This window comes from Amblyomma maculatum, chromosome 6 (genome assembly GCF_055883805.1).
Source record: "Amblyomma maculatum isolate TAMU_Amacu chromosome 6, ASM5588380v1, whole genome shotgun sequence".
Taxonomy (NCBI): Eukaryota; Metazoa; Arthropoda; class Arachnida; order Ixodida; family Ixodidae; genus Amblyomma; species Amblyomma maculatum.
The window spans coordinates 79,455,433-79,469,624 of NC_139349.1; the positions used below are offsets into that span (position 1 = coordinate 79,455,433).

The 14,192-nt window shown below is 45.2% G+C and overlaps 1 protein-coding gene across 1 annotated transcript in view; it reads left to right on the forward strand.

The window, feature by feature from the left end:
• The window catches only part of Nct (Nicastrin), a 39,654-nt gene that overhangs the window by 15,185 nt on the left and 10,277 nt on the right, over window positions 1-14,192 (forward strand). The window contains exons 11-12 of the mRNA XM_084607000.1: window positions 1,512-1,677; window positions 5,747-5,834. Of these exons, the coding sequence (XP_084463126.1) occupies window positions 1,512-1,677; window positions 5,747-5,834 (254 nt within the window). The remainder of the gene's footprint in view (window positions 1-1,511; window positions 1,678-5,746; window positions 5,835-14,192) is intronic.

The following is a 14,192-nucleotide window of genomic DNA, read 5'->3' on the forward strand; positions in this document are numbered from 1 at the left end:
ACTTGTTTACAGGAATTTGGGCAAGCACTTTTATAACGAATATCAGATATAACGAACAAATTTTCGTGCCCTGTACTACTTCGTTATAATGAGGTTCAACTGTACGGCGTTTTTTGGTGTTGACATCGGTGAAACTCGAGCTCTGTGTGCGCTGCTGGATGGGGCTGCAATGCAAAACATCTTGGGTGTCCGAAGAGCACGTGGTGTGGCTTTGGGAGGAATTGAATTCCTTTTAGTGGCATGCATACTGGTGCGGACGCATCGCCTCTTCCCCCATGTCCTCTACAGGCCGTGGAGTGCTAGCTTACCAAGTACATATTTTTTAGAGGCCAGTTCAGCCTTGACTTAATCCCTGTTCTGCAACCTGCTCCCGGAACTGTGGCAGCAGTTCGTACAAGATCGCCACACGAAGATCCCACCCCAGTAGTCTCAAGGGATCCTCCACCACTTAAACTGGTCTGCAAGGGCTCCCCGACACATCCATGGCTGAGAACCACTGGTCTAGATCATTAGTTCAAGTAAACCAGAATTCAAATTAACTAAATTTTACATCAGAAGCACAACTGCATTTCCTCATTACGATCCACATAAGTGTTCGTGCAGCTACAAAGGAAAGCTATTGAGCATTCTCAGAATCTTTGCATTTGAAGAAAGGGATCACCCTGTCTGCAGGTATGAAAAGAATAAGCAATTGTAAGGGCCCCTAAGTACCACTTTGGCTCATCAGAAGTATGATGTGATTTTGCAGCCCTTATGACAATTTTCGCTTGCACGTTACCTGTAGAACATAAGCAATTGGCATTTCACACTTCAGAATTATTTATTAACATTTTATCTCCAGTTGAAAAAATATTTCCGTCTGTCTGAAACCTGGATTTGCAGGTGGCGAAGTAGAGGGAGCCTGGATTTTTAGGCGGCAACATAGAGGGTACCTGAATTGGCAAGTGGCGAAGTAGTCTGAGGGGGAGAGGGAAGGCAGAGGGAGGATGGGAGGCCATTTGTGGCAGATGAGGGAAAATGGAAATGGATTGATTATCAGGAGAGGAGAGTAGGGACATGACATGTCACAGGGGATTGACAGACTGGATCAACTGCACTGGTAGTCTCCAGTTTGATCCTCTGTAAGGGGGTTGGGAGGGGAAAGGGGAGGGAAAGTAGAGGGGAAAAATGCTGCTTTTCTCTGTCAGGGAAAGGAAAGTCAGAGAAGACTATGAAAGGGCAAGGCAACAGGAAGGTGAGGGGAAAGAGTGTAGAGAGGGGCTTAGTAAGCACACTGAAGAGAATGCAAAGAGAATACACCCAGTGACTATGCATTTGTGCCGCATCACTTGCATTGGGGCAGTCCGTGCTATCTCTTTTCTAGAGATTTGCAGAACTGTTCAGACAGGAAAATTGATTGTTTTTATTAGAAATGGTGGACAGAATGGTAAACAGTTTACGTGATGTTTACCTGATGTTTACCTACGCACAGTGAATTTCATGGTACCTGTTGCTGTTCTGTCTGGCTGCAGGTACTACAACAGCTTCCTCGACACCTGGCAGAACCTGAACTCTACAGGCAGTGACCTGCAGGCAGTGGCTGATCACCTGACTAAACTTGCGGCCACTGTGGCCTCTGCGGTCTTCAAGGTGGTCACGGGCGAGGATGCCAAGGGTTTGGCTCTGGACAAGTTCAGGGTGTGTTAATGCTTTTCACCCATGGGGAGTCAGGTTTGAAGTAATACGATTCAGCAGTTGTATTAATTCATCAATTTTGTTTAGGTGCCGTAAGTTCTGTGGTTATGCGAACAGCATTTTTGCCAAACTGAGTTGAGTACATTGTTGTCGCGGGAAAAAAGGTACCGGGGCCTTGGGGTGGACGTAAAACGAGATACGGATATAATGAGTGGTAACTAGCAGTGAAGGTTTACTATTAGAAAAAATGTGTTTAACAGCAAGGAACGTGCAGATTCCCCTGTTACTGCTAGCAGTGTTTTTCTGAAAAACCTTAGTTGCTAGCTATTGCTCATTTTCTCCACATCTCTTCATATGTCCTGTCCAAACAGTTGCACTTCTGAAATGAAAGATTTCTGAGCTGACTATCCATAGATGCTATGTGCATTGTATGCATAATGAACTCAAGCTTATTCTTGGTGTGTACTGTGCTTAATTAGCTATGACCTCTTTGTTTCAGACAAATTGAACTCTCTTGATATTGCAGCCTGGGAGGAGTTTAGACACTAAAATTTGGTGGAATATTTCTTTTTGTTAATGATGCATAAGGCATTCCTGTATGTGGATCACCACGGGGTTTTGGCCTGTGACCACTAAATAATTTATAATTGAATTTCCTCACCAGTTTCAGTTTCAGCAATTGAGAGATTTGTGTGGCGTCACAATGAAGTCTGGGTCATGCAAGGCAGGAAAAAACAGCAGTAGTATAATAGCTGACTTTTTAATTGTTGTGATTCCTGTTCTTAAGGTAGGCTGGCTTTAATGTTATAGCGAATTCGAATGACAGAGGAACTATTATATCTCTGTTTTTGTTTTTTTTTTCATCCCTCATGTGACCTAGACTTGACTTTGACGTTACAGCCATCGCTTGGCTGTAGAAACTGAAATAGGTGAGAAAAGACATTTTAGCGATCATAGGCGAATATCACGTGGTGGTCTGTAAGCAGTAACGTTTTGCGCATCATTGCAAAGGATAAAATCAGAACCCAAAAATTACATCTGTATACTCCTGTAACTACTGAATGCAGTGAATAGTATTTTCCATATAATTCTGCATAGTCATTCATATTACAGTGGAATCTCGATTAGTATACGCCTTTCAGGGGACCATGCGATACTGTCATACAACCCGGGTGTCGTGCCTGTCGCAGCCATTCCACAGAGTCTCCTCCATGACTGCAATCTTTCCTTCCTTCGCGGCTTTCCCTTTGACACCAAATTTACTTGCGTTTAGTAAATTGCTTTACTCTTTGGCCAGAATAGTTTTCAGCGGCGACTCCGGAATGTTGAGGTCGCAAGCGATGCTGGCCTTTGTTGCACCCGCTCTTTTCGGCTTCTTTGATAATTCGGAGCTTATCTCCGAGGGTTAGCAGTTTTCGACTTCGCGACATGGTCAACCGCGCCGCCTAATCACAGCCAAAAATTTCGTAACTGTTTTGCTTCGGAAGATGCAGATCCCGTTCGAATTAATCGGCGCGAGTGGATTACCAGCAGCGCCGAGCAGAATGATCCAGGGTGGTCGAGTGATGACGGTTGCGTATCTTAGAAATAAAATTTAGGTGGGCCTAAATTTACTTTTTTTTTTTTTTTCGTACTAACATAAACGCAGCACATTTTCGCCACTAGAAGGCTGATTGCTGGCTTCCAACAACAACAACAAACAAACAAAATAAAATGGCCGTTGAGCTTGCGGTTGCCATTCGGTAGCGGTTCGCGCGCATACAGTACAACCTCGATAATTCGAACTCGGTTAATTCAAATCCCGGATAATTCGAAGGTTTTCTGCGGTCCCGTATTTTCCAATGTAAATTTGGCCGGATAACTCGAACAGGCAGCCTGCGCCAGCCCGGTTAATTCGAAAATTTGGACTGCTATGCGGCAATGCCTGATCCATGTTTCGCCGCAAACCCGGCGAAACGACGGCCCTAAGGAGCCGCGAGGCAAAACCACATAGTAATGGTGATGATTTATAGGCGAAGCGCCCCAGCCGGAGCACTCTGCACAAAAATCGGTCCACAGTGCGCCTCGCGCACCGCCGAAACGCACCTGCAGAGGAGAAGACGTGCTTCACTGCAACACGGCGGGCAGACCGGTTTTTATCACGTGACCTCGCCCCCACTCCATCCCTTGGTGTGCTTCGCCCACTCTTCCCCCGTGCCTCCGACGCTGCAAGTACGCCACCACCACCGCCGCGCCGGTCTCGCCTGCGCCATTTTTTTGTGTTGTGCGCTGTGGTTAGGGGTCGGCTACTGTGCCGTTTTTTTGGGCGGGACTGTGCAGAAGTGCTCGCTTTGTGACCGTAGCAGTGCAGAAATGCCAAAGTACAGGACTTTAACGCTGCAGCAGAAGTTCTGCTTGATCCAGAAAGCAGGCAAGAGCGCTTGTTCGAAGACCGAGTTGGCCAAAAGGCATGGCGTGCCCCTCTCGACGTTGTCCACAATATTGAGCAACAAGTCAAAAATACTAGAAGCTTACGGCAAGACCTATTCTTCGAAGCGGTCACGAGTGCGGGCTCCCACGTATCAAGATGTGGAAGCTGCTCTGCTTCGCTGGCTGCAGAAAGCAAACGCTGCCCACCTTCCCGTCAATGGAGAAGGAGTACTCCATCGACCTCCTCGGAGCCATATGCCTCATGGTGTACGCTTGGAAACAAGTGGAGCCCACATTGATCAGGCGGTGTTTTGAACACGCTGGTTTTTCCAGTGAAAGCACTGTTGATGCCGATGCAGACCACCCATGTACTACTACTCGACGAAGAAGGAGCAGAGTATTGCGACCGCATCAATGCGCTCTGCGCAGAGGATGAGTCCAACGCAGTCGGCTTCGCCGAGTATATCAACATTGAGAGCGAAGAGCAGACTGGCTACTCTGACTTGGAGAGTGAGATCACTGCTGGTACGAACATGCGCGATGACAGCGACGATAGCGACGACGACACCGACGAGCCTCCCCGAGCACCTGCTCTTGGTGAAGTTATCGGATCGCTGAACGTTATCCGCAGTTTTGTTGAGTGCCGCGGTGGAAGTTCAGAGATGTTTCGTCTATTTGACCAACTCAAGAGCATGACCTTAGGAGCCGCAAACTACCGGACGCGGCAAACCAGCATCTCTGATTACTTTCAGTAGTAATTCAAAATATGCCGAATAAAGGTAACACGTTCCTGCAACGAATTTTTTTGCCTAAGTCTTATTTCTTGGTGTGTTCGGTTAATTCGAAAACCCGCTTAATTCGAAGATTTCTCGCGGTCCCGATGACTTCGAATTAACGAGGTTGTACTGTATCTTGATAGGTGGAGTGATAATGCGCAGGTGTTATCGACTGGCTGCAGTGCACCTGTATGCCGGCCTGCGTTTGCGGAAAGCTTTTTTTTTTTCTTTTTTTTTTTTGATGGATGGTACCAGCCAGCTGTCGTACGAAGCTGGGTTCGTCTAAAATTATCGTATAATCGAGGTTTTTGATACATTATCTCTATGGGGATTTTGCCGGGGCTGCGCAAATTCGTTGTAAAATTCCGGTCCTCGAATGACCGAGGGACTTATAATCGAGGTTCCACTGTATTTCAGCCTGAACCTATACTGTCATGCATGTGTCAGTTTGATCTGCATCGTACAGACAATACTATCTTCCAATGCTGAGCATTACCACGCCTCTTGAATGTTCTTTTTGCTAATACGTACTAATCCTGGCAGATTTAATGCATAGATTTGTTGGGACCAGAACATGAGCTCGTTTTTTGAGCATTTGTGCGGCCTGTTTGGGCGATAAATGTTCATGAGACTTGTGACTTCAGATCGAGAGAGGTTGGATTTTCCTATATTACATTTTGTATAAATTTACAGAAAAATAAGAACCTTGAGCCACAAGGAATGCATTGAAAATTTTTTTACCAATGGGCTATTAAATTAAATCACACATTACTGCCCTGTGTGGGGCCAGAATTTCAATGCAGCAACACTCATCTCGCCTCAAAAACCTCGCTGCATTGATTTGATTTCCTGCTTTGTTGTTTTCTCTCTTCGAATTGCACATGCAGACAGCTGAACTTCTGGAGTGTTACATTCTGAATGCTTCTTGTACCCTGTTCGGCGAAGTCACGAACAAGGCCTCAATGTCAGCCATGAGTAAGTTGTATTACCTTGTATTGCGCCCTCTTGTAGTGTGGTTGTGTTTTGTACACTTCAGAAATCAGTCATTGTGCATACCATATACAGTAAAACCTCATTACAAGAGACACTCAAGGGACCCGAAAAGCACATCTGTTGTAAGCAATGTCTCTTGTAACCAAAAATTCTAAAAGCACTGTGTTGATCAGTTTACTGCACATCAGCATATAAATGCATTCACACGCATTAATAGGAAATTGTTCAGGAAAGCTTAAAGAAGTTATTCATACTAGTATGTATTTTTGTGAGTGCAGAGTGTATTCCTTCCCAAATTCTGGAGGTAAAGCACTTCACTTTGCAAGCCTTCCTGTCGCTCTAATAGCTTTGAAGCACTCTTACATGCTTGTCATCCTCAGATGCTTACATGCTCGTCACCTTCAAATGATTCACAAAGAGAAAGACATCAGGATTCTGAGCGTTCATCTTGTAATCAAATTTTAACAGCGAGGAGTTAAAAATTCTGGATGTCATTCATGCATTTTGATTTGCTTCGTAGGTGATAGTAATGCGATGTCAGTGGCTGAAACAACGGGGTCGTTTTGATTTTCCGATCATGGGGAAGCACTCCTCAGTTCCTGACATATATACAACAAAAAGGACACTGATATGAAACAGAATTGAGCTAAGGGAATCTGAAGTGCATCATGTACGAGTTGGTATGTTCCAGATGCATTGCATGAGCATCTCCTAGGTTGTCTCTCTTCTAAATAGTGAAGAATTTACTCCAGGTGCCTGAAAAAGTTGTCCTTAGTAACCGAGTGTATCTTGTAACCATGTCTCTTGTATGTAGTGTTGTTAACATGGCAGACATAGGAAAACCAACCAAACCATTTTCAAATGTCTTTTAAAACCGAATGTCTCTTGTAACAGTGTCTCTTGTAACGAGATTTAACTGTACAGTGAAACTTCACTTGAACAAACTTCAAGAGAACTTAGGAAAAAGTTTGTTAAAGTGAAAGTTCACTCAACTGAAATAAGTGTATGACAGCTTATTACCATTAGGCAAAAAGTATTGGGTGGTCAAACTGTATATCAACCCGTTTATTTGTCATTCTGCTCAAGTTCCGCTAACTAGCACTTTGCAAAGAATGCTGTAATCTTCTGCTGCACTTTTACACTTAGGGCTGCAGCAGTTGTGAACTCAGTCATTGTGTCTAAGCAGTCATACAATTCTGTAGCGCGCCCGAAAGCGATGCAGCCACCCACTGCTTGCGCCAAATCCACTGATGTCTGAAATCGCGGCGAGTTCCATGGCCTTCTCTTGAATCATGGGTCCTGAAACCAGAATGTTCCTGGATCGTATATCCTTTACCCGTGTGACAACAGCGTCGTCAACTTTCGTGAACTATCCAGTGCACAGTCTTTTGTGCCGGAGAGGCCAAGCTGCACACTTTAGGATGAGGCCACAATTCCTTGGCGCTGGCTTTTAATCGTAGACAACGACGATGGAGGGATCTCAAATGCCTTCACAATGTCAACTTGATGCTGCTTGGAGTCCAGCCTACGCAAAATGTCCTGTTTTTGTCGATAGTCAGGTGCTTTCGTTGGCCGCTCATAGTTGACCAGCACGCTTACGCTTCCTCGAGGCTAGTACGACTAGGCATAGTAGGGCTGAAGCTGGGGCTATGGCTGGCTGTGGTTAGGGCTAGCTATGGCTGTGGAGCCAACTAAATGCACTAAAGGTGAAAAAAGAACAGCCAGCAATGGCTTCGGCTGGCTACGAACTTACTTAGGTAGCCAATTAAGTTCAAAGCTAAATGGCCACTTTTCGTAGCACGGTAATGGAGTGCGGTCGACACGACACTGAACGTAAAGAAGTGCAGCAAAAAGGGCAGGTTGCACTTTGTTGAAGTGCTCAGTATTACCCAGGAGACATGGGATGGCGCCTCAGAAACTGTTTGTAGAACTGAAATGCGCACTGCACTGAATTTCGTTAAAATTAATGGCGTTTGCATTGGGTTCAATGGCGCTAAGGTGGGGGGTTTAAAAAGAAGTTCGCATAACTGAATACTTCGTTTAAATGAAGGTGTACAAGTGGTATTTTACTGTATATTCCTGTGCGGGCCGCACTTTTTTTGTAGATTTCCTGCACGTTTGCGAACAGGCGAGGTAGCGCTGCAGTTGCTAGCGAGTACATGGTAGACAAAAGACCTGGGAGTGGTGGGAAAAGACAATAGGTGGGAAACAGCGCTGGCATCGTCTAAACTGAGCAGATGCTCGCCCGGTGTTTGTAAACACACTTGGCACGTGGCATGAATTGTCAGCACTGCTCTTAACCTACTTAACCTGAGGCTCAAGAATGGTGCAGAAACAAACCTCTTTTCTCACTTTTAAAGGAATTTCTAATGTGTGTGCAAACTGAATTGAAGCTTTTCCCAGTCATATGTTCAGCTTTTCATTCGTATTAAGTGTGGCAAGATTAACATTCTTGTCTGCACCGCCATCTTGCTGCTTCACTCGGCAGTTTTAGCCGGTGACTCCCTTGACGAAATGGTTGGTGGGCTACACAGGCACTTGAATTAGACGCGACGGCTGAGGTCACAAAATATAACTTGTCTGCAAACTATGTGCAGTGGACTTGACTAGAGTGCTTGCGCTTGTTTCTTCTAGATCTGCGGTACTATGTATTCTGCGTTACTATGTACTGGTAAAAACTCAAGGAAGGAAATGCTCTGGTACTGGCGGATGTCTTTATTGTGTACCAGCTAGCGATCAAACATCGCTTTATAGCATATCGTGAAATCACATGGTTCAAGAAAAACATTATGGGAGACACTTAAGCTCCGCCTTTAAGGCTATGACACGACAGCCTTGGCTATGAGCCCACATATAAAGCACCGCTTTAACCCAGCCATAAGAATGTGCCTGTGTGGCCTAGAGGTAATGTAAATGCAAGGGTCCTGGCTGGCTGATTCTGATATCACCTTCCCATATGAAAGGAGAGGCTAGAGGTAATGTAAATGCAAGGGTCCTGGCTGGCTGATTCTGATATCACCTTCCCATATGAAAGGAGAGGCCCAAGTTGGCAGCTCCTGCCAAAAGTAACGTCAGGAAGCTCTACGTCTAGTTACTAGTTCGACCATGTCAGCTGCCAGCTACCGCCTACTATCGCCATGCTCGTGATTTTTCGCTCACAACGCCAGCACCTGCGGACGGCCACCGACGCCATATTTTCAGTGAATGGGGCCTTTGACACTATCGCGTTTAAAGCAAAATGTGTTAGTGTTGCCTTTTGCATTAAATTGTGTGTTCTTGCCATGCTGAGGTAACTGCTTAAGAGTGGTACTATATTTATCAGAGCTCACTACAAAAACCATTTGCAAGTCTGTCATACAGTAAAAGCTCGTTAATTCGAACTTCACGGGACCGGGAAAAAAGTTCGAATTATCCGATGTTCGAATTATCGAATGGCCTCGAAAAAACTGGCAAGAACCATTTGAATTACAGTAAATGTACCGTATTTAGTCGCGTAATGAACTCGCTCACATAATGAACCCACCCAGTCCTGATTTATGCCTACGAATCTGAAAAAAAAAGAGTCTGTGGTTAGCGCGGCCCTCCGTTTCGCTTCGCGCCACACGGTCCACTCCACAACACATTTCTTGGCAGTGCGCCAAGATGCTGGGCAGCGATAACGGCGTGTTTATCTTTTGACTTCAACTCCAGCAGGGGGGAGGGAGGGAAGCAAACTTGGCTAAGTGCCAGCACTTGTCCGGTTGTGCAAGCCTCCTTTTCAGTACGTTTGCTTTATGCTATGAGCGACTGGGGCAGGCGGGCGCTGTCCTGTCTACTGCCACTCCACTCACCGGAACCGCATAGCAGCAAGCTAGCAGCAAGCGGGCTTTTGAAGCGAACGGCGTTAAAGCTGCCCTCACGATCACGGCTGACTCGCTAGCTTCCCTTGATAACTGATGGGTGGAAGGATGAATGGCTATCGCAAAAAAAAAAATAATAAATTAACCCATAGAGCTCCTCCGAGATCATAGCCTTTCATGGGCGTTGGCTGGGACCGCGCCGACTGTACTTATCCCTATTTCCAAGTTAACAGGGTTGGAATTAACGAGTATTTAGTTTCGAGCTACGGAGGTTGCGCAGAAGAGAGAGCTAGCAGCCGCCGCCGCGGCCATGCACTGACCTTGCCGCGGCCGCCTTCCCCTCTCTCTAAACACCGCCGGCCACCGCGCCGGTCATGGCGCCATTTAAGTTTTACCCACTCTTCCATGGTTTTACCTCGTTCCATCATCTGTCCCCGTTTCGGTCGTGCGCAACCTCCAATTATGCCTTCTAATCGCGGAAGTAAGTGTTTTTATTTTTTTTTTTTGCATGATTTGTGCCAAGCCACCCAGACGCGACGGCGCGTAATTCGAATTATCCATAACGGAACCGACTCGCTTTTGAATTAACGGGCTTTTTTATACACATATCTCTATGGAGCTTGGCCGGACCAAGTAGTCTAGTTCGAATTATCGAGGTTCGAATTAACGAGCTTTCACTGTAGTATGAAATAATGCTACAATAAAATAAATGCCATGGACGCAGTCCTACATGCATTCGTGTCGCTTCCACATGCATTAAATCATGCCACGCTTGCCTTTAAAGAATAGACTGCTTAGCTGCGAGTGGGCCGGCTGACTTTCCGTGCACACGAAAACAGCATTGAGAAATAGTTACATTGTTGCAAGCCATTTATAAAATGCAGTGATGGAACTGCTGCGCCAATTGCGCCAAACTGCGCCAAATCAGAAATCCTGCTACATGCTGCTACAAAATAGATTTTTTGCCTACTTCTGTGCCACGCCTGCATCAAAAGTCGCTGAATTACTTTGCCTACAGCGAACCAAACTATCGTGAAACCAAAACTGACATCTGCTGGCAATACTGTGCAAGGTGGAAGAATATTTTTGCAGGTCCTGTGCGGGCAATCACGCAGGGGAGTGGAAGCGCTGCTCCATTTGCTCCATTCTGCTTCAAACTATCTTTCCTGCTCCATACTGCTCCAAAAGCAAAGTATTGCTTCAAAACTGCTCCAAACTGGCTGCCTAAATGTATTGACGTCAAATTTAGCAGAAGGCTGGTTTTTGCTGCACAGTGAACCATTGTATTGCTTGCAAAAAATGTGATCCAGTCCGCTTAACCTGCCATAGTATTGTAGTACATTGTAACCGTGAGAAGCACAGGAGGCTGATGGCATGTTTTGAGTTGTGCATCCTTGATTTGGGAGCTGCCATAGTTGAAACGATGACAGTGCACTGGCGGCAGAGGTATAACACACCTCATGCTGTGCCTAATAGTACAAATAAAATTTTTATTATCTAGAGAAGCATATTTGGAGCAATAATAAATATTTGTTTGCAAGTAAATTTAAAATGAGGCTCAAGCAGTTGAAGGGAATTGTGGAAAAATCTTCATGTGATGTAGCATCTCCTCCCAGCCTTTTCAGTTCTTTGTGGAGAAAGAAGTGATGCAGTTACTGCATTACCACGAGCCGTTGGGAAACTTGTCCAGCTGCATAAAACTGAGTTCTAGTGCTTCTGCTGTAAAAGCAAGAAGGTACTCCACCATTGAGCCTGTTTGTCAGTAACAATTGTGCGAAGCCTACGTCAAACAAAAGCATACTTGAATTGTTTTGGGGGTGACGCACCGAAGGTGGCAGTCACGACTCACTAGAAACTTTCTTAAGGGGTTTGAAAGCCATACAAGGCTTATCGCTAACATGCTGAAATTGAGGAAGTTCTAGTGTCTGTCAAGGAAGAAACATCAGGGCCACTGGCTGAAGGAAGAAGAGACTACCCTTGAGTGCCATCTATCCTTCTTAGGGACACTACTGACCAATGTTCAGGAGTTTATTGGCTCGGGCATGGGATTGGAAGTGATATGAGTGAGATAGAGAGCGAAAACATGCTGCTGATGTATATTCCAGACTTTTAGCAGTGCTTGAGCACATCTAAGTGGCAGACTCCACATTTCTCTGTCAAGCCAAGTAAACAAAAGTCCAATTTTTTTCAGTCATATTTTGTGTTTCGTTATGAAGCGGACAGGCAACCATTGCATTGCTACTAGTCTGTTTGGAATCATTTCTCAGGCCAGCTGCTATTTTAGACGTTTATACATGTTTTGGCAATCTGTGTTGTCAGAGATTTTAAACTTTGAATAAAAAGGAATCAAATTGTTTGTTTTTGCATCTCAGGATTATAAAATTGCAAATAATCAAGGCATATGACCTTAGAAATATGTTTCAAAACATAATTCATGTGCTCCAAAACTTGTTTTATTGCTCCAAAGCAGCTCCAGAATGCTAGAGCCTGCTTCCACCCCTGATCACGTGACACAAAATTGACGTTTGTTGTCTACGTCACTTCTGCGTCTCCTGCCAGTGCTTCTTTTTTTTTTTTTTTTTTAATCTACTGGGAGGGAGTGAGAGGGGGCTTCAAGATATCTCTCAAGTCCAATGCGCGGGAAGGGTGAGAAGAGGGGCTGGCAGGCTGGCCGTCGAAGGGTCGAAGCACGTTCAAACGCGTGCGGCTTCGAGCTGCCCTAGGCGTGTGCGTGCGCGCGTGTGTGTGTGTGTGCAAAGGATGTGCGAGCAGGCTGGTTAACGCAGACGGCGTGGTTTCAAATGAATGACGGTTTGGAACTGCCCTCGGCAAAGCACATCTGGAGCAGTATGCGCGCTTGCTTCCTTTTTTTTTTTTTTTCGTACCAGTGAGGTATGGGCTGCGATGGCAGCTGAGTAGCAGCGGAGAGAGCTTTAAGGATTTGGCTGCTTCTGTGCGCGCGCACTGGACTCTGTTGGCTGCTTTTGTACCTTAAGTTCAACCCCTGATGAACACCTTGTATAATTTCACTGCTTAATTCCAAGCGTCAACATTTACGCGTCCTTTATTATCTCAGTCTTGACAGTTATTTCTTTTCCGCTACTACAAAACTATGTGTGTGGGCGCACGCGTGTGCAAATAACTCTTGCGCAGGTACTCAATGTATTTGCAGCTTCACATACTGTCAGTAAGTACCTTTAGACGTCTTCATTGCAATGAGGAAAGCATACGCAGAATCCCTGCAGTGCGCTGCGAAGAAGCAGACTCACAACTCCGAGTCCCTGCTTCGCTTTGATTAACCTGCCACCTCGCCAAACCACCGGAAGAAAAAGAACGAAAGCAAAGATTGCGAGCGCACGGTATGGGCGCTCACTCTACATCCCCGCGCATCGCGCCTTCTGACTGAGCAACGCCAACAGCGTGCCTTTCTTGAGGGAAAAAAAAAATCTCCACCCAGGACCTGCAAAAATGTTCTTCCGAACCCTTTCCCTCCAATCAGCACGGGTCTTGATGGAAAAGGCGCCTCAACGTTACCCAAATGTACAGCATAAGAACACCCAGAAAAGAGGTCAGAATCAGGAAAAGGTACAGGAAGAGATCAGGCTGGCCAGGAATATGAGCACCAATGCTGAGCTGCTTTTCTTGAGAGGCGTCAGGTCTAAACATTTTGCAGATGTTGTGAGTGAACAAGCCCTTCTGAAGAACGGGCAGGAAAGGCTCGCAGAGACACTGTCCAAGCTGGAGTCAAGGCAAGAGAAGAAATAGTGCCTTATAGTTGCAGGTTTAAGAAGCGGAAGTTCTGAATTTCTGCAGAGAGTTTTTATACTAAGACAGCTAGCTACCTTCTTTCCAAGGCTACAGTGTTTATAGTGTAGTTACATATCTTTTTATGCCTTCTTTTTAATAAAAACTACTTTGTTTTAGCCCCTGTCTACTTAATTAGGGGCTTTTTAAGGAAAGAACAGCACTTTAGACTGCATTTAAGCTTGAAGCTTGTTTTTGCATGGCTATGGTCATTATAAACATATGAGCAATAGGGTTCCATAAATAAAACACGCCTTCTTTATTTAAGCGTCTCGAGATTTGAAATTTAACTACAGCATGATTTTATTTCTGCTACAGAAGCTCAAATATTTGCTACAAAATGCCATTTTTCCTGCTACAAAACTTGAAATTTCTGCTGCAAACTTCGATTTCTTCTGCTACAAAAGCTGCTTTCAGTGCCAGTTTCACCACTGAAAATGTCATTTTAAGTACCATGCTGATATATTACACACATCCTTCCTGCTATGAAAATGTAGCTGCATAATTATATGGCAAGGACTCGTATTATTACCATGACCCATTGACTACTGCAGTATTTTACTGCTTCAAACCTTTTAGATTATTCCTTAACTTCACATTTTGTTCAACTGGGCGCATCCCACAATGACCCCCAACTGGTCACTGTCATCTTTGCCGCTCCTTAATTAAAGGACTCTGGAAGGGAAAAGGTGGAAGG